At 44.9% G+C, this 22079-nt stretch overlaps 1 protein-coding gene across 1 annotated transcript in view; it reads right to left on the reverse strand.

The window, feature by feature from the left end:
- Window positions 1-22079, reverse strand: part of LOC139405583 (CUB and sushi domain-containing protein 3-like) — a 493337-nt gene that overhangs the window by 453806 nt on the left and 17452 nt on the right. Inside the window, exon 2 of the mRNA XM_071147995.1 lies at window positions 17512-17706. Coding sequence (XP_071004096.1) covers window positions 17512-17706 — 195 coding nt within the window. The remainder of the gene's footprint in view (window positions 1-17511; window positions 17707-22079) is intronic.

Raw genomic sequence — 22079 nt, forward strand, 5'->3', positions numbered from 1 at the left:
TGTCAGAGTTATGGCCATCCACCAAGCCAATAACTATTACAGTAACTATAAACTATAGGCTACATATCTAGAGGCTACATATATATAGGCTACACATCTATAGGCTACACATCTATAGGCTACACATCTATAGGCTACACATCTATAGGCTACATATCTAGAGGCTACATATCTATAGGTTACATATCTATAGGTTACATATCTATAGGCTACATATATATAGGCTACATATCTATAGACTACATATCTATAGGCTACATATCTATAGGCTACATATCTATAGGCTATATATCTATAGGCTACATATCTATAGGCTATATATCTATAGGCTATATATCTATAGGCTACATATCTAGAGGCTAGATATCTATAGGCTACATTTCTATAGGCTACATTTCTATAGGTTACATATCTATAGGCTACATATCTATAGGCTACATATCTATAGGCGGCATATCTGTAGGCTACACATCTATAGGCGACATATCTATAGGCTACATATCTAGAGGCTACATATCTATAGGTGACATATCTAGAGGCTACATATCTAGAGGCTACATATCTATAGGCTACATATCTAGAGGCTACACATCTATAGGCTACATATCTATAGGCTACATATCTATAGGCTACATATCTATAGGCTACATATCTAGAGGCTACATATCTAGAGGCTACATATCTATAGGCGGCATATCTATAGGCTACATATCTGTAGGCTACATATATATAGGCTACATATCTATAGGCTACATATCTATAGGCTACATATCTATAGGCTACATATCTATAGGTTACATATCTAGAGGCTACATATCTATAGGCTACATATCTATAGGCTACATATCTATAGGCTACATATCTAGAGGCTACATATCTAGAGGCTACATATCTATAGGCGGCATATCTGTAGGCTACACATCTATAGGCGACATATATATAGGCTACATATCTATAGGTGACATATCTAGAGGCTACATATCTAGAGGCTACATATCTATAGGCGACATATCTAGAGGCTACATATCTAGAGGCTACATATCTATAGGCAACATATCTATAGACAACATATCTATAGGCTACATATATATAGGCTACATATCTAGAGGCTAGATATCTATAGGCTACATTTCTATAGGCTACATATCTATAGGCTACATATCTATAGGCTACACATCTATAGGCTACATATCTAGAGGTTACATATCTATAGGCTACATATCTATAGGCTACACATCTATAGGCGACATATCTATAGGCTACATATCTATAGGCGACATATCTATAGGCTACATATCTATAGGCTACATATCTATAGGCTATATATCTATAAAACGTTGGTGAGCATCCACACTAGAGTAAAGTGTATCGTTCTACAGTCCTACACCTGTCAATCAAATTATTCAACACATCCTACTGCACACTGACTATTAATGAGATGGTAACACGACACCATTCGGTCTCACAGATACTGATTCAGACCATTCAGTCTCACAGATACTGATTCAGACCATTCAGTCTCACAGATACCGGTTCAGACCATTCAGTCTCACAGATACGGGTGCAGACCATTCAGTCTCACAGATACTGATTCAGACCATTCAGTCTCACAGATACTGGTTCAGACCATTCAGTCTCACAGATACTGATTCAGACCATTCCGTCTTTAGTGCACAGATACTGATTCAGACCATTCAGTCTCACAGATACGGGTGCAGACCATTCAGTCTCACAGATACTGATTCAGACCATTCAGTCTCACAGATACTGATTCAGACCATTCAGTCTCACAGATACTGATTCAGACCATTCAGTCTCACAGATACTGATTCAGACCATTCAGTCTCACAGATACTGATTCAGACCATTCAGTCTCACAGATACCGACTCAGACCATTCAGTCTCACAGATACTGATTCAGACCATTCAGTCTCACAGATACCAATTCAGACCATTCAGTCTCACAGATACGGACTCAGACCATTCAGTCTCACAGATACCGATTCAGACCATTCAGTCTCACAGATACCGATTCAGACCATTCAGTCTCACAGATACCGATTCAGACCATTCAGTCTCACAGATACTGATTCAGACCATTCAGTCTCACAGATACCGATTCAGACCATTCAGTCTCACAGATACCGATTCAGACCATTCAGTCTCACAGATACCGATTCAGACCATTCAGTCTCACAGATACTGATTCAGACCATTCAGTCTCACAGATACTGATTCAGACCATTCAGTCTCACAGATACCGATTCAGACCATTCAGTCTCACAGATACTGATTCAGACCATTCAGTCTCACAGATACTGATTCAGACCATTCAGTCTCACAGATACTGATTCAGACCATTCAGTCTCACAGATACCGATTCAGACCATTCAGTCTCACAGATACCGATTCAGACCATTCAGTCTCACAGATACCGATTCAGACCATTCAGTCTCACAGATACTGATTCAGACCATTCAGTCTCACAGATACTGATTCAGACCATTCAGTGATATCAGGGTGTTGTCATAGCGACAACTGCAAATAATACTTCAATCTACATGTATGGCCCAATGAAAAATAGTATAGTACCTTGGATTTAAATTGAGCTAATCAACATAAAATGGCATTTAGCCTGCAAATCTTTTTACATTATGTAATTTGTTCTTAACTGACTTGCCTAGTTAAATAAATAAAGGTTCAATAAAATTGCCTCTTTACTGAAGTGGTTTGCAAGTGATTTCCATTTTTCTAAAGGTTGTCAAATCTTTTTGGTCTTCATTGTCCCTGTGCTCGTCTCTGTAGGTCCTGTGCAACTACAACTGAACAAAAATATAAACACAACATGTACATGTATGGCCCCTATGATTCCAGAGATTTTACACACGCGTGAAAAAAAAAGATTGTTCTCTCAAATTTTTGTGCACAAATTTGGTTACATCCCTGTTAGTGAGCATTTCTCCTTTAACAAGATAATCCATTCACATGACAGGTGTGGTATATCAGGAAGCTGATTAAACAGCGAGATCCCTGTCTACCCATACCCCTGAAACAGCCCTGTCTCCCCATCCCCCTCCCCCTGAACCAGCCCTGTCTCCCCATCCCCCTGAAACAGCCCTGTCTCCCCACCCCCCTGAACCAGCCCTGTCTCCCCATCCCCCTGAACCAGCCCTGTCTCCCCATCCCCCTGAACCAGCCCTGTCTCCCCATCCCCATCCCCCTGAACCAGCCCTGTCTCCCCATCCCCCTGAATCAGCCCTGTCTCCCCACCCCCCTGAACCAGCCCTGTCTCCCCACCCCCCTGAACCAGCCCTGTCTCCCCATCCCCCTGAACCAGCCCTGTCTCCCCATACCCCTGAACCAGCCCTCTCTCCCACCTGAAGGAGGTGAGCAGCATTGTGTTGAATGGCATGTCAGTTGGCATAATTGCAGGTACTGCAATGCATTGAGGACAGGAATAAATCTCACTAGACAAAGAGGCAGCCAATATCATAGAGCCTTAAAAGGAAGATATGCAGGCTCTTAGAGATGGATGATTGCTATGCAAATGGATGTTGCACCTCAATTTAGCAAGGAACACAGTCACCAGAGGAAAAGGAAGAGATTCCATGATGAGACCTCTGAAGAGGAGACGGCTCAGGACAGTGCAGCAACGTTGTTTTCAGAACACAGTGTTTTTACTGCTATGGATGACACCATAAGTGACCTGGACACTAGGTTCCAGAACACAGTGTTTTTACTGCTATGGATGACATCATAAGTGACCTGGACACTAGGTTCCAGAACACAGTGTTTTTACTGCTATGGATGACATCATAAGTGACCTGGACACTAGGTTCCAGAACACAGTGTTTTTACTGCTATGGATGACATCATAAGTGACCTGGACACTAGGTTCCAGAACACAGTGTTTTTACTGCTATGGATGACATCATAAGTGACCTGGACACTAGGTTCCAGAACACAGTGTTTTTACTGCTATGGATGACATCATAAGTGACCTGGACACTAGGTTCCAGAACACAGTGTTTTTACTGCTATGGATGACATCATAAGTGACCTGGACACTAGGTTCCAGAACACAGTGTTTTTACTGCTATGGACGACATCATAAGTGACCTGGACACTAGGTTCCAGAACAGAGTGTTTTTACTGTTATGGATGACATCATAAGTGACCTGGACACTAGGTTCCAGAACACAGTGTTTTTACTGCTATGGACGACATCATAAGTGACCTGGACACTAGGTTCCAGAACAGAGTGTTTTTACTGCTATGGATGACATCATAAGTGACCTGGACACTAGGTTCCAGAACACAGTGTTTTTACTGCTATGGACGACATCATAAGTGACCTGGACACTAGGTTCCAGAACACAGTGTTTTTACTGCTATGGACGACATCATAAGTGACCTGGACACTAGGTTCCAGAACAGAGTGTTTTTACTGTTATGGATGACATCATAAGTGACCTGGACACTAGGTTCCAGAACACAGTGTTTTTACTGCTATGGATGACATCATAAGTGACCTGGACACTAGGTTCCAGAACACAGTGTTTTTTTTTTACTGCTATGGATGACATCATAAGTGACCTGGACACTAGGTTCCAGAACACAGTGTTTTTACTGCTATGGATGACATCATAAGTGACCTGGACACTAGGTTCCAGAACACAGTGTTTTTACTGCTATGGATGACATCATAAGTGACCTGGACACTAGGTTCCAGAACACAGTGTTTTTACTGCTCTGGATGACATCATAAGTGACCTGGACACTAGGTTCCAGAACACAGTGTTTTTACTGCTATGGATGACATCATAAGTGACCTGGACACTAGGTTCCAGAACACAGTGTTTTTACTGTTATGGATGACATCATAAGTGACCTGGACACCAGGTTCCAGAACACAGTGTTTTTACTGTTATGGATGACATCATAAGTGACCTGGACACTAGGTTCCAGAACACAGTGTTTTTACTGCTATGGATGACATCATAAGTGACCTGGACACTAGGTTCCAGAACACAGTGTTTTTACTGCTATGGATGACATCATAAGTGACCTGGACACTAGGTTCCAGAACACAGTGTTTTTACTGCTATGGATGACATCATAAGTGACCTGGACACTAGGTTCCAGAACACAGTGTTTTTACTGTTATGGATGACATCATAAGTGACCTGGACACTAGGTTCCAGAACACAGTGTTTTTACTGCTATGGATGACATCATAAGTGACCTGGACACTAGGTTCCAGAACACAGTGTTTTTACTGCTATGGATAACATCATAAGTGACCTGGACACTAAGTTCCAGAACACAGTGTTTTTACTGCTATGGATGACATCATAAGTGACCTGGACACTAGGTTCCAGAACACAGTGTTTTTACTGCTATGGATGACATCATAAGTGACCTGGACACTAGGTTCCAGAACACAGTGTTTTTACTGTTATGGATGACATCATAAGTGACCTGGACACTAGGTTCCAGAACACAGTGTTTTTACTGTTATGGACGACATCATAAGTGACCTGGACACCAGGTTCCAGAACACAGTGTTTTTACTGCTATGGATGACATCATAAGTGACCTGGACACTAGGTTCCAGAACACAGTGTTTTTACTGCTCTGGATGACATCATAATTGACCTGGACACTAGGTTCCAGAACACAGTGTTTTTACTGCTATGGATGACATCATAAGTGACTTGGACACTAGGCTCCAGAACACAGTGTTTTTACTGCTATGGATGACATCATAAGTGACCTGGACACCAGGTTCCAGAACACAGTGTTTTTACTGCTATGGATGACATCATAAGTGACTTGGACACTAGGTTCCACACCACTGCAAAAAAATTGTCAAAGAATTTTCTGCTGTTCTGAAAGTTGGTCAGATTAGTGAGGATAAAGACCTTCTGGGTGTCAACCACTGATCATGAAGTACTCCAAAGATCTTACACCTGAGTTTCGTAATGAAGTAAGACACCTGAACACTGTATATGCTGCTCCCCTCCTAATCTGTCCCCTCTTGGTCTCCTGACACCTGAACACTGTATATGCTGCCTCTTTCCCTCCTAACCTGTCCCCTCTCGGTCTCCTGAAGGCAATTAGTAAGATGCTGCTGCAAAGCATTTTGGGAGAAGTGGGCATTGCTTTACGTACATTTTGCACACTGCCTGTGACTGTTTCTGGTGGTGAGAGAGCTTTCAGTGAGATAAAAACTGATAGGAAAAAAACGATTTGAGGTCCACTATGTCCCAGGACAGGCTTTGCAGTCTTGTCATGCTGTCCATTGAAAGTCCGTTAGCTAGAAAGCTGGACTTCAAAGACTTAATCAGTGACTTTGCTAGCAAGAAGGCTCGGCGCTGGGCTCTTGGTGAGTAAGGCTGAGCCAGTGATGACTGTTTAATGGCTATGGATATTGGATCATGACACACGTGATGCCCACAGGCTGAGAATTAAGACTGAGAACATGATATATCTCAAACTAATGGCTGGATTGCCATAATATTTGTTGTGCCTAATCAAGACCCCAAGTGGAAGAAACCTGTTGATTTGGTGACCTCTTGACCTTTCCTCTAGCGCCACCATGAGGCCTTTTCTCTTCCATTTTGTTTTTCACAGCTGCTTATTGTCTAGTTGGTACTTATACTCAGTTCAACAATCTACTGCTGATTTTATTATTTTGTTTGTTATATCATCCTATAGGGCAGGGTAGCCTAGTGGTTAGAGTGTAGAGGAGGCAGGGTAGCCTAGTGGTTAGAGTGTAGAGGAGGCAGGGTAGCCTAGTGGTTAGAGTGTAGAGGAGGCAGGGTAGCCTAGTGGTTAGAGTGTAGAGGAGGCAGGGTAGCCTAGTGGTTAGAGTGTAGAGGAGGCAGGGTAGCCTAGTGGTTAGAGTGTAGAGGGGGCAGGGTAGCCTAGTGGTTAGAGTGTAGAGGAGGCAGGGTAGCCTAGTGGTTAGAGTGTAGAGGAGGCAGGGTAGCCTAGTGGTTAGAGTGTAGAGGGGGCAGGGTAGCTAGTGGTTAGAGTGTAGAGGTGGCTAGTGGTTAGAGTGTAGAGGAGGCAGGGTAGCCTAGTGGTTAGAGTGTAGAGGTGGCAGGGTAGCCTAGTGGTTAGAGTGTAGAGGAGGCAGGGTAGCCTAGTGGTTAGAGTGTAGAGGAGGCAGGGTAGTCTAGTGGTTAGAGTGTAGAGGTGGCAGGGTAGCCTAGTGGTTAGAGTGTAGAGGGGGCAGGGTAGCCTAGTGGTTAGAGTGTAGAGGTGGCAGGGTAGCCTAGTGGTTAGAGTGTAGAGGAGGCAGGGTAGCCAGGGTAGGGTGGACTAGTAACGGGAAGGTTGCAAGTTCAAACCCCCTGAGCTGACAAGGTCGTTCTGCCCCTGAACAGGCAGTTAACCCACTGTTCCTAGACTGTCATTGAAAATAATAATTTGTTCTTAACTGACTTGCCTGGTTAAATAAAGGTAAAAATAATAATTGTTTTTTTTTAATAGATGATAAATGTTAATTTATTTTACGTTATTCATTAATGTTAAGAGAATTTTCCTTTCAAATATTTTGACCATTAAAATGACATTTAGACTGTAAAAAGATGGCCTTCAGCACATTTCTTATAGAGGGTATCAGTCTTCCATCAGATAGTGAAGTCCACTGTATGCAGACTGTTGCATGCATGTCTGCACAGCGTTATATTATCACAGCTCACTGTCAGTAAATATCACACAGTAAAGATTGGGACTACAAGAGAGTTGCACGCCTGCAAAGGAAGAGTTATTTAAAGCTTTGAACGGGTCGATTGGGTTCTGGAGGTGTGTGATTACAGGTAGAGAGTTATTTAAAGCTTTGAATGGGTCGATTGGGTTCTGGAGGTGTGTGGTTACAGGTAATTGCGTAGGGTTGGTGGGGCCTGTGATGGTTGGGGCCCCCAATGTGATATCTTTTCATGTGGCCCAAAAATCCCTGGCGGCTCCTCCCTGCTCACACCTCCTGTTTGTTACATGCTGCATTAACAACATAGGACAAACAAACTATACCTGATCATGCAACCGATTGGATCAGTATGTGTCCAGAAAGGAATATTAGCAGGCTTCTCTGAATGGTGTTAACACCGAGCTACATCCTGATAAAATAGGCCTGTCTTAACCCCGAGCTACATCCTGACAAAATAGGCCTGTCTTAACACCGAGCTACATCCTGATAAAATAGGCCTGTCTTAACACCGAGCTACATCCTGACAAAATAGGCCTGCCTTATTAACACTGAGCTACATCCTGACAAATGATTGGGAAACACTACTATACAGTCATACATCTATAATCCAGGACTGGAAACACTACTATACAGTCATACATCCATAATCCAGGACTGGGAAACACTACTATACAGTCATGCATCTATAATCCAGGACTGGAAACACTACTATACAGTCATACATCTATAATCCAGGACTGGGAAACACTACTATACAGTCAGACATCTATAATCCAGGACCAGGACTGGGAAACACTACTACACAGTCAGACATCTATAATCCAGGACTGGGAAACACTACTATACAGTCATACATCTATAATTCAGGACTGGGAAACACTACTATACAGTCAGACATCTATAATCCAGGACTGGGAAACACTACTATACAGTCAGACATCTATAATCCAGGACTGGGAAACACTACTATACAGTCATACATCTATAATCCAGGACTGGGAAACACTACTATACAGTCATACATCTATAATCCAGGACTAGGACTGGGAAACACTACTATACAGTCAGACATCTATAATCCAGGACTGGGAAACACTACTATACAGTCATACATCTATAATCCAGGACTGGGAAATACTACTATACAGTCATACATCTATAATCCAGGACTGGGAAACACTACTATACAGTCAGACATCTATAATCCAGGACTGGGAAACACTACTATACAGTCAGACATCTATAATTCAGGACTGGGAAACACTACTATACAGTCATACATCTATAATCCAGGACTGGGAAACACTACTATACAGTCATACATCCATAATCCAGGACTGGGAAACACTACTATACAGTCATACATCTATAATCCAGGACTGGGAAACACCTCCTCCCCCTACTGTATTACCTCACGCTGCTCCTCCCCCTACTGTATTACCTCACGCTGCTCCTCCCCCTACTGTATTACCTCACGCTGCTCCTCCCCTACTGTATTACCTCACGCTGCTCCTCCCCCTACTGTATTACCTCACGCTGCACCTCCCCCTACTGTATTACCTCACGCTGCACCTCCCCCTACTGTATTACCTTACGCTGCTCCTCCCCCTACTGTATTACCTCATGCTGCTCCTCCCCCTACTGTATTACCTCACGCTGCTCCTCCCCTACTGTATTACCTCACGCTGCTCCTCCCCCTACTGTATTACCTCACGCTGCACCTCCCCCTACTGTATTACCTCACGCTGCACCTCCCCCTACTGTATTACCTTACGCTGCTCCTCCCCCTACTGTATTACCTCAAGCTGCTCCTCCCCCTACTGTATTACCTCACGCTGCTCCTCCCCCTACTGTATTACCTCACGCTGCACCTCCCCCTACTGTATTACCTCACGCTGCACCTCCCCCTACTGTATTACCTCACGCTGCACCTCCCCCTACTGTATTACCTCACACTGCACCTCCACCTACTGTATTACCTCACACTGCACCTCCCCCTACTGTATTACCTCAAGCTGCACCTCCCCTACTGTATTACCTCACGCTGCACCTCCCCTACTGTATTACCTCACGCTGCACCTCCCCCCTACTGTATTACCTCACGCTGCTCCTCCCCCTACTGTATTACCTCACGCTGCTCCTCCCCCTACTGTATTACCTCACGCTGCTCCTCCCCCTACTGTATTACCTCACGCTGCACCTCCCCCTACTGTATTACCTCACGCTGCTCCTCCCCCCTACTGTATTACCTCATGCTGCACCTCCCCCTACTGTATTACCTCACACTGCTCCTCCCCCTACTGTATTACCTCACGCTGCTCCTCCCCCTACTGTATTACCTCACGCTGCTCCTCCCCCTACTGTATTACCTCACGCTGCACCTCCCCTACTGTATTACCTCACGCTGCTCCTCCCCCTACTGTATTACCTCATGCTGCACCTCCCCTACTGTATTACCTCACGCTGCACCTCCCCTACTGTATTACCTCACTCTGCACCTCCCCCTACTGTATTAGCTCACTCTGCACCTCCCCCTACTGTATTACCTCACGCTGCTCCTCCCCCTACTGTATTACCTCACTCTGCACCTCCCCCTACTGTATTACCTCACGCTGCACCTCCCCCTACTGTATTACCTCACGCTGCACCTCCCCCTACTGTATTACCTCACGCTGCACCTCCCCCTACTGTATTACCTCACGCTGCACCTCCCCCTACTGTATTACCTCACACTGCACCTCCCCCTACTGTATTACCTCACGCTGCACCTCCCCCTACTGTATTACCTCACGCTGCACCTCCCCCTACTGTATTACCTCAAGCTGCACCTCCCCCTACTGTATTACCTCAAACTGCTCCTCCCCCTACTGTATTACCTCACGCTGCACCTCCCCCTACTGTGTTACCTCACGCTGCACCTTCCCCTACTGTATTACCTCACGCTGCACCTCCCTCTACTGTATTACCTCACACTGCTCCTCCCCCTACTGTATTACCACACGCTGCTGAAACAAGATATACACAAAGATAGCTAGCTATATGTGGATTGTAACAATCTATCTAGCCAGCTAGTTAAACCTAAAGCTAGTTAAGACCTAAAATATAATATTATCCAAGGTAGATGTACATTTTTAAGAGATTTAACGGGACTGCCCCGTTAGAGCTCCTGACAGACGTTCACTACGGTGCATAAAGTTTGTTAGAACCTCTTCAGTTAACTGGTGATAAAACAATGGTTCATTTAAGATTGACTTTGAGTTTCCCTGTGTAAGTATTTCCACGACACCGTATTGACTTACTATGGACTAACTCATTTATTTAATCTTCTTCCAGCGAGGACAACGGCAATAGAGACGAAAAATGATATGCACATAAAGCAAAACATTTTACTTCATAACTATTAGCTAGCTATTTGTGAATCGTAATAATGTAGCCAGATAGTTTTAACAAAAATTACTTAAAACGAATGTTATGCAGCTAACAATTCTCTGTGGCTAACTAGCAGTACTAGTACCCAGTTGTAATAGCTACTTAGAAGTTCTCTTGAGTACGTTCTTGTGAGGATGAGAGTGTGGAGAACACATAGAAATATAGCTATATATGAATCGTAATAATGTAGCTAACCCAGATAGTTTTAACAAAAAATTACTTAAAACAAATGTTATGCAAGGTAGATGTCAAGTCTTTGTGGGTAGCTAGCTAGCTAACAATTATCTGTGGCTAACTAGCAGTACTAGTACCCAGTTGTAATAGCTAAATCTATTGGGTATTATAGGCAGGTAAATTGTTTTTTTTTTATGTATACAGCATGTATTTATTAACGTATAAAGATAACATATTGTTGTCAGGCAACATATGAGATGTGAATAGTCAACATTTCATTCCCGAAGTCAGAGTGTATTTCCTCTCACTTCAGCTCAGATGAACTGATTTCAAGAAATGTTGCGGAATTTTTTTCTCGTAATTCGGTACATACTTTTCGTTGCAGCGTCGATGTACGCTTCAGAATATGTACAAACTGGAGTATGTATTGGAGAAGTGCCCTCCGTGGAGGGGAGGAGAGGAGGAGAAGGGACAGAGGAGAGGAGGAGAACAGGGAGGAGAGGAGGAGAAGGGACAGAGGAGAGGGGACAGAGGAGAGGAGGAGCACAGGGAGGAGAGGAGGAGAATGGACAGAGGAGAGGGGACAGAGGAGAGGAGGAGAACAGGGAGGAGAGGAGGAGAAGGAACGGAGGAGAGGAGGATAGGAGAACGGGGGCGAGAGGGGTGAAGGGAGGGAGGAGAACAGGGAGGAGAACAGGGAGGAGAACAGGGAGGAGAGGGGAAAAGGGACAGAGGAGAGGAGGAGAAGGGAGGAGAAGGGATGGAGGAGAAGAGAACAGGGAGGAGAGAGGAGAAGGGACAGAGGAGAGGAGGAGAAGAGAACGGGGAGGAGAACAGGGAGGAGAGGGGAAAAGGGATGGAGAAGAGGAGAAGGAACGGAGGAGAGGAGGATAGGAGAACGGGGATGAAAGGGGTGAAAGGAGGGAGGAGAACAGGGAGGAGAACAGGGAGGAGAACAGGGAGGAGAGGGGAAAAGGGACGGAGGAGAGGAGGAGAGGGGTGAAGGGAGGGAGGACAACAGGGAGGAGAAGGGGTGAATGGACACTGTAGAGGAAGAGAGGAAACAGGGACAAGGAGATGAAGGGTGAAGGGATGGAGTAGGCGTAGTGTGGTGTTGGAAGCAGTCAGACATCAAGAGGGAATGGGCAGATTCTCAGAAGAAGTAAGATCAAAGAAATATCTGGCTATTCAGAGAATCCACAGACAGAACACCACTCTGTGACGAGAGGAGAGGAGAGGAGAGGAGAGGAGAGGAGAGGAGAGGAGAGGAGAGGAGAGGAGAGGAGAGGAGAGGAAGACAGTACGAGAGGAGGAAAGGAGGACAGGAGGAGAGGACAGGAGGAAAGGAGGAGAGGATAGGAGAGGAGAGGATAGGAGAGGAGAAGAGGAGATGAGGAGAGAATATGAGGAGGAATAGGACATGAGGAGAGGAGGAGGAGGAGGAGGAGGAGGAGATGATTGTCCAAAGCAGCACTGTCCACACCGCGTTGACCTGAAAGGAATGTGCTGCGGCTAGTGAGAGAAGATAACGCTCTATGTACTGTACACCCTAAATGGCACCCTATTCACTATATAGTGCACTACTTTTGACCAGAGCCCTATGGGCCCTTATATACTGAATAGGGTGGCATTTGGGCTCCAAGACTATGTCTCAGACAACTCCTCAACCCTCAATCTGCAGCTTTTTACCACTTCTAAGCTGTCAATTCACCAGCATCTGTTGCACCAATTTCCCATTTAAAAAGTATTTCAGGCTCCAACGCCGTGAACAGCCTGCCAGTGTCAGCAGTGATTCTCCCTCTTCTCCTCCTCTACTCCTCTCCTCTCTTCTCCTCTTCTACTCCTCTCCTCTCTTCTCCTCCTCTACTCCTCTCCTCTCTTCTCCTCCTCTACTCCTCTCCTCTCTTCTCCTCCTCTACTCCTCTCCTCTCTTCTCCTCCTCTACTCCTCTCCTATCTTCTCCTCCTCTACTCCTCTCCTCTCTTCTCCTATTCTACTCCTCTCCTCTCTTCTCCTCCTCTACTCCTCTCCTCTCTTCTCCGCCTCTACTCCTCTCCTCTCTTCTCCTCCTCTACTCCTCTCCTATCTTCTCCTCCTCTACTCCTCTCCTCTCTTCTCCTATTCTACTCCTCTCCTCTCTTCTCCTCCTCTACTCCTCTCCTCTCTTCTCCTCCTCTACTCCTCTCCTTTCTTCTCCTCCTCTACTCCTCTCCTCTCTTCTTCTTCTCCTCTCCTCACTTCTCCTCTCTTCTTCTCCTCCTCTACTCCTCTCCTCTCTTCTCCTCTTCTACTCCTCTCCTCTCTTCTCCTCCTCTACTCCTCTCCTCTCTTCTTCTCCTCCTCTACTCCTCTCCTCTCTTCATCTTCTCCTCCTCTCCTCTCTTCTTCTCCTCCTCTCCTCACTTCTCCTCTCTTCTTCTCCTCCTCTACTCCTCTCCTCTCTTCTCCTCCTCTACTCCTCTCCTCTCTTCTCCGCCTCTACTCCTCTCCTCTCTTCTCCTCCTCTACTCCTCTCCTATCTTCTCCTCCTCTACTCCTCTCCTCTCTTCTCCTATTCTACTCCTCTCCTCTCTTCTCCTCCTCTACTCCTCTCCTCTCTTCTCCTCCTCTACTCCTCTCCTTTCTTCTCCTCCTCTACTCCTCTCCTCTCTTCTTCTTCTCCTCTCCTCACTTCTCCTCTCTTCTTCTCCTCCTCTACTCCTCTCCTCTCTTCTCCTCTTCTACTCCTCTCCTCTCTTCTCCTCCTCTACTCCTCTCCTCTCTTCTTCTCCTCCTCTACTCCTCTCCTCTCTTCTTCTTCTCCTCCTCTCCTCTCTTCTTCTCCTCCTCTCCTCACTTCTCCTCTCTTCTTCTCCTCCTCTCCTCACTTCTCCTCTCTTCTTCTCCTCCTCTACTCCTCTCCTCTCTTCTCCTCCTCTACTCCTCTCCTCTCTTCTCCTCCTCTACTCCTCTCCTCTCTTCTCCTCTTCTACTCCTCTCCTCTCTTCTCCTCCTCTACTCCTCTCCTCTCTTCTCCTCCTCTACTCCTCTCCTCTCTTCTCCTCCTCTACTCCTCTCCTCTCTTCTCCTCCTCTACTCCTCTCCTCTCTTCTCCTCCTCTACTCCTCTCCTATCTTCTCCTCCTCTACTCCTCTCCTCTCTTCTCCTATTCTACTCCTCTCCTCTCTTCTCCTCCTCTACTCCTCTCCTCTCTACTCCTCCTCTACTCCTCTCATTTCTTCTCCTCCTCTACTCCTCTCCTCTCTTCTTCTTCTCCTCTCCTCACTTCTCCTCTCTTCTTCTCCTCCTCTACTCCTCTCCTCTCTTCTCCTCTTCTACTCCTCTCCTCTCTTCTCCTCCTCTACTCCTCTCCTCTCTTCTTCTCCTCCTCTACTCCTCTCCTCTCTTCTTCTTCTCCTCCTCTCCTCTCTTCTTCTCCTCCTCTCCTCACTTCTCCTCTATTCTTCTCCTCCTCTACTCCTCTGGTCTCTTCTTCTTCTCCTCCACACCTCTCTTCTTTTCCTCCTCTATTCCTCTCCTCTCTTCTTCTTCTCCTCCTCTCCTCCTCTCCTCTCCTCTCTTCTTCTCCTCCTCTACTCCTCTCCTCTCTTCTACTCCTCCTCTCCTCTCTTCTTCTCCTCCTCTATTCCTCTCCTCTCTTCTTCTTCTCCTCCTCTCCTCTCCTCTCCTCACTTCTCCTCTCTTCTTCTCCTCCTTTAATCCTCTCCTCTCTTCTCCTCCTCCTCTCCTCTCTTCTTCTTCTCCTCTCCTCTCTTCTTCTCCTCTCCTCTCTTCTTCTCCTCTCCTCTCTTCTTCTCCTCATCTCCTCACTTCTCCTCCCTTCTTCTCCTCCGCCTCTCTTCTCTTCTTCTTCTCCTCTCCTCTCTTCTTCTCCTCTCCTCTCTTCTTCTCCTCTCCTCTCTTCTTCTCCTCGTCTCCTCACTTCTCCTCTCTTCTTCTTCTCCTCCTCTCCTCACTTCTCCTCTCTTCTCCTCCCTCCTCCTCTCCCCTCCTCTCTTCTCCTCCTTTCCAATATTCTCCTCTCCTCATCTCTTTCTCCTCCTCTCCTCTCTTCTCCTCCTTTCATATATTCTCCTCCCTCTTCCTCTCTTCTCCTATCTTCTTCTCTCCTCTCTTCTCCTCCTCTCCTATTTTCTCCTCTCTTTCTCCTCCTCTCCTCTACTCTTGATTCCTTATCTCCTTCTCTCAGTGCAGTCAGATTGCACAGTGGTTTGGTGGTTATGTTTTCTTTGGCATTCCTCTGGGGCAACAGATTATCATTAAAGAGGAGCTTGATTTGGCTTTCCCTCTAAGAGAGAGACAACATATGTGGTCTGAGTCTGGGGTCCTAGGGTTGGTTAGACAGCAGCACACTGAACCAACACTGTGGGAAACTAATGGCAGCTACTCACAGGCTCCAAAAAAAGATAGATGCAATACTACTAGTTGCTGAAATAAAGTGAAAGGGAATTTGGTCATTAAATATCCTAGGACCTAGTATGTTGTTTATAATATGTTAGTGCAGAATAAGTGGTTGATAAGGTAATGAGTTAGGAGAGTCAATGCAGTAATGTCTCCTGCAGTGAATTGCTGTCTATCGTATCAACATGAGGCTACCACTGTATACTTGTGGACTGATCGAGATAACAAGTCAGATCTTGAACTATTCGTTGACGGGATAGATAGGTGAACCTTTCAATGTGGAGAAATGTCATTTCCCCCCCCATAAATAAATGAGTATCTATGATGTCATAAATGAGTATCTATGATGTCATAAATGAGTATCTATGATGTCATAAATGAGTATCTATGATGTCATAAATGAGTATTTATGATGTCATAAATGAGTGTCTATAATGTCATAAATGAGTGTCTATGATGACTATTTCAATCTGTCCCTGTAGCCACCCGCATAACCTGCATCTTTAAGTGCATGGGGTAGTGATCGTGTCCCAAAGGGCACCGTATTCCCTAAATAGGCCACTACTTTCGACCCTATGGGCCCTGGTGAAATGTAGTGCACTTAAATAGGGAATAGAGTGTCCATTTGGGATGCACAAGGGACATACTCATACTGGTGGAAAAAGTATTCGATTGTCCTACTTGAGTAAAAGTAAAGATACCTTAATAGAAAATGACTCAGGTAAAAGTGGAAGTCACCCAGTAAAATACTACTTGAATAAAAGTCTAAAAGTATTTGGTTTATTTTATCAAAAGTAAAATGGAATTGCTAAATATATTCTTATTAAGTATCAAATGTAAAAGTAAAAGTATGAATCATTTCAAATTCCTTTATATTAAGCAAACCAGACGGTACAATGTTCGATGTTATTTTATTGACAGATAGCCAGGGGAGCACTCCAACACTCAGACATCATTTACAAAAAAAACATTTGTGTTTAGTGAGTCTGCCAGATCAGAGGCAGTAGGGATGGACCAGGGATGTTCTCTTGATAAGTGTGTAAAATTGGACCATTTCCCTGTCAAAATGTAACAAGTACTTTTGGGTGTCAGGGGAAAATGTAAGGAGGTCAAAAAAAAAACTTTATTTTCTTTAGGAATGTAGTGAAGTCAATGTAAAAGTTGCCAAAAATATAAATTTGGAAAGTAAAAGTACAAATACCTCATAAAACTACTTAAGTAGTACTTTAAAGTATTTTTTTTACTTAAGTACTTTACACCACTGCTGGTGCCAGTCACGACGTGGTAGTCACCTCAGATATAGTCTGGGTAAATACCCGGAGACAAAACACATTACATTCTTCTATGATAGAATTCCAACCAAAGTCAATTCAGAACCGCGAAGGATCAAAGGCCTGTGGCTCTTTACAGATAAACAGGAAGTCAGATTGCAAAGCGACCCGGAGTACAGTGACAGTATTAGAGAACATTATATTTTCTGTGGAACAACCAAGATTCAATAGTGTGCTGGGAATTTCATCCTGGTTCGTCGCCACAACGTCAAACAAGACAAATCGAAAACTAGATTAGACTTGATTCAAGAGCCAATCGAGAAAGAAATAAAAGCCCGTGGGCCAATCCCACTGTGTCAATAAGAAGGAATCATGTTTTGAGTCCCAAATTGAACCTTATTCCCTATATAGTGCCCTACTTAAGACCAGGGCCTATAGGGCTGTAGTTACAAGTATTTCACTATGTAGGGAATAGGGTGCCATTGGAGACAAGCCCCATGTTATTAAAGCCAGTCTCACCTCTGCAGATGGGGACAGGGAAGTCCCAGACGGCCATATTGCCTGTGTTGAGGACACAGGTAAGGAGGGAGTGACCGTCCAACACGTAGCCCGTCACACACCTGTAGTGGATCGTGTTCCCGATGTTGAACCGTGTTCCGTTTAGGATGCCTTTAGGTGGAACACCTGGGTTCCCACAGGCGCTGCTCCTTAACTCTGGAACACAGGACAGAATGTTACCACAGACACTGCTCCTTAACTCTGGAACACAGACAGAATGTTACCACAGACACTACTCCTTAACTCTGGAACACAGACAGAATGTTACCACAGACACTACTCCTTAACTCTGGAACACAGACACAGACAGAATGTTACCACAGACACTACTCCTTAACTCTGGAACACAGGACAGAGGGAATGTTACCACAGACACTACTCCTTAACTCTGGAACACAGACAGAATGTTACCACAGACACTGCTCCATAACTCTGGAACACAGGACAGAATGTTACCACAGACACTACTCCTTAACTCTGGAACACAGACACAGACAGAATGTTACCACAGACACTACTCCTTAACTCTGGAACACAGACACAGACAGAATGTTACCACAGACACTACTCCTTAACTCTGGAACACAGACAGAATGTTACCACAGACACTACTCCTTAACTCTGGAACACAGACAGAATGTTACCACAGACACTACTCCTTAACTCTGGAACACAGACAGAATGTTACCACAGACACTGCTCCTTAACTCTGGAACACAGACAGAATGTTACCACAGGCGCTGCTCCTTAACTCTGGAACCCAGGACAGAGGGAATGTTACCACAGACACTACTCCTTAACTCTGGAACACAGGACAGAGGGAATGTTACCACAGACACGACTCCTTAACTCTGGAACACAGGACAGAATGTTACCACAGACACTACTCCTTAACTCTGGAACACAGACAGAATGTTACCACTGACACTACTCCTTAACTCTGGAACACAGGACAGAGGGAATGTTACCACAGACACTACTCCTTAATTCTGGAACACAGACAGAATGTTACCACAGACACTACTCCTTAACTCTGGAACACAGGACAGAGGGAATGTTACCACAGACACTATTCCTTAACTCTGGAACAGAGACAGAATGTTCCCACAGACACTACTCCTTAACTCTGGAACACAGACAGAATGTTACCACAGACACTACTCCTTAACTCTGGAACACAGACAGAATGTTACCACAGACACTACTCCTTAACTCTGGAACACAGGACAGAATGTTACCACAGACACTACTCCTTAACTCTGGAACACAGACAGAATGTTACCACAGACACTACTCCTTAACTCTGGAACACAGGACAGAATGTTACCACAGACACTACTCCTTAACTCTGGAACACAGACACAGACAGAATGTTACCACAGACACTACTCCTTAACTCTGGAACACAGACAGAATGTTACCACAGACACTACTCCTTAACTCTGGAACACAGACAGAATGTTACCACAGACACTACTCCTTAACTCTGGAACACAGACAGAATGTTACCACAGACACTACTCCTTAACTCTGGAACACAGACACAGACAGAATGTTACCACAGACACTACTCCTTAACTCTGGAACACAGACAGAGGGAATGTCACTAAATCCACTCCAATCAGTGTAGGTGAAGGGGAGGAGACAGGTTAAAGAAGGATTTGTGGTGAACGAGCAAGACAAAAGATTTAATAGCCTTTGAACGGGGTATGTTAGTATATGCCATGCGCACCAGTTTGTGTCAAGAACTGAAACGCTGCTGGGTTTTTCACACTCAATAGTTTCCTGTGTTTATGACGAACGGTCCACCACCCAAAGGGCATCCAGCCAACTTGACACAACTGCATTTGTATTTATTATGGATCCCCATTAGTTCCTGCCAAGGCAGCAGCTACTCTTCCTGGGGTTTATTATGGATCCCCATTAGTTCCTGCCAAGGCAGCCAGCTACTCTTCCTGGGGTTTATTATGGATCCCCATTAGTTCCTGCCAAGGCAGCAGCTACTCTTTCTGGGGTTTATTATGGATCCCCATTAGTTCCTGCCAAGGCAGCAGCTACTCTTCCTGAGGTTTATTATGGATCCCCATTAATTCCTACCAAGGCAGCAGCTACTCTTCCTGGGGTTTATTATGGATCCCCATTAGTTCCTACCAAGGCAGCCAGCTACTCTTCCTGGGGTTTATTATGAATCCCCATTTGTTCCTGCCAAGGCAGCAGCTACTCTTCCTGGGGTTTATTATGGATCCCCATTTGTTCCTACCAAGGCAGCCAGCTACTCTTCCTGGGGTTTATTATGGATCCCCATTAGTTCCTACCAAGGCAGCCAGCTACTCTTCCTGGGGTTTATTATGGATCCCCATTTGTTCCTACCAAGGCAGCCAGCTACTCTTCCTGGGGTTTATTATGGATCCCCATTAGTTCCTGCCAAGGCAGCAGCTACTCTTCCTGGGGTTTATTATGGATCCCCATTAGTTCCTGCCAAGGCAGCCAGCTACTCTTCCTGGGGTTTATTATGGATCCCCATTAGTTCCTGCCAAGGCAGCAGCTACTCTTCCTGGGGTTTATTATGGATCCCCATTAGTTCCTGTCAAGGCAGCAGCTACTCTTCCTGGGGTTTATTATGGATAACCATTAGTTCCTGTCAAGGCAGCAGCTACTCTTCCTGGGGTTTATTATGGATAACCATTAGTTCCTGTCAAGGCAGCAGCTACTCGTCCTGGGATCCAGCTAAATGAAGGCAGTTATACAATTATACAGCAATACATTCATAACATTTTTCATAAAACATTAGGTGAGTGCCCTCAGGCCCTTACTCCACTACCACATATCTACAACACAAAATCCATGTGTATGTGTGTGTATAGTGGGTATGTTATCGTGTGTGTGTCTTAGCCTATGTTTGTGTCTCTTCACAGTCCCCGCTGTTCCATAAGGTGTATTTTCATCTGTTTTTTAAATATGATGTGGAATAGAGTTCCATGTAGTCATGGCTCTATGTAGTACTATGTGCCTCCCATAGTCTGTTCTGGACTTGAGGACTGTGAAGGGACCTCTGGTGGCATGTCTTGTGGGGTATGCATGGGGTGTCTGAGCTGTGTGGTAGTCATTTAAACAGACAGCTCGGTGCTTTCAACATGTCAATACCTCTCACAAATACAAGTAGTGACGAAGCCAATCTCTCCTCCACTTTGAGCCAGGAGAGATTAACATGCAGACCGAGGCTCTGCATCTGTCCTCGTGCTCCTAGTCCTTAGTGCTGCTTATGACATCATCGATCACCACATTCTTTTGGAGAGATTGGAAACCCTAATTGGTCTACACGGACAAGTTCTGGCCTGGTTTAGATAGTTCTGTCCTGGTTTATATAGTTCTGGCCTGGTTTAGATCTTATCTGTCGGAAAGATATCAGTTTGTCTCTGTGGATGGTTTGTCTTCTGACAAATCAATTGTAAGATTCGGTGTTCCTCAAGGTTCCGTTTTAGGACCACTATTGTTTTCACTAAATATTCTACCTCTTGGTGATGTCATTCGGAAACATAATGTTAACTTTCACTGCTATGCGGACGACACACAGCTGTACATTTCAATGAAACATGGTGAAGCCCCAAAATTGCCCTCCCTGGAAGCCTGTGTTTCAGACAAGGAAGTGGATGGCAGCAAATGTTTTACTTTAAAACTCTGACAAAACAGAGATGCTAGTTCTAGGTCCCAAGAAACAAAGAGATCTTCCGTTGGATCTGACAATTAATCTTGATGGTTGTAAAGTCGTCTCAAATAAAACTGTGAAGGACCTCGGCGTTACTCTGGACCCTGATCTCTCTTTTGAAGAACATATCAAGAATGTTTCAAGGACAGGTTTTTTCCATCTACGTAACTTTGCAAAAATCTCATTTTTTTTGCCACAAAATGATGCATAAAAGCTTATCCATGCTTTTGTCCCTTCTAAACTAGACTACTGCAATGCTCTACTTTCCGGCTACCCGGATAAAGCACTAAATAAACTTCAGTTAGTGCTAAATACGGTGGCTAGAATCCTGACTAGAACCCCAAAATGTGATCATATTACTCCAGTGCTAGCCTCCCTACACAGGCTTCCTGTTAAGGCAAGGGCTGATTTCAAGGTTTTACTGCTAATCTACAAAACATTACATGGGCTTGCTCCTACCTATCTTTCCGATTTGGTCCTGCCATACATACCTACACGTACGCTACGGTCACAAGACGCAGGCCTCCTTACTGTCCCTAGAATTTCTAAGCAAACAGCTGGAAGCATGGCTTTCTCCTATAGAGCTCCATTTTTATGGAACGGTCTGCCTATCCATGTGAGAAATGCAGACTCGGTCTCGACCTTTAAGTCTTTATTGAAGACTCATCTCTTCAGTAGGTCCTATGATTGAATGTAGTCTGGCCCAGGGGTGCGAAGGTGAACGTAAAGGCACTGGAGCGATGAACCGCCCTTGCTGTCTCTGCCTGGCTGGTTTCCCTCTCTCCACTGGGTTTCTCTGCCTCTAACCCTATTACAGGGGCTG

Source organism: Oncorhynchus clarkii, chromosome 3, assembly GCF_045791955.1.
Source record: "Oncorhynchus clarkii lewisi isolate Uvic-CL-2024 chromosome 3, UVic_Ocla_1.0, whole genome shotgun sequence".
In the NCBI taxonomy this organism is placed as follows: Eukaryota; Metazoa; Chordata; class Actinopteri; order Salmoniformes; family Salmonidae; genus Oncorhynchus; species Oncorhynchus clarkii.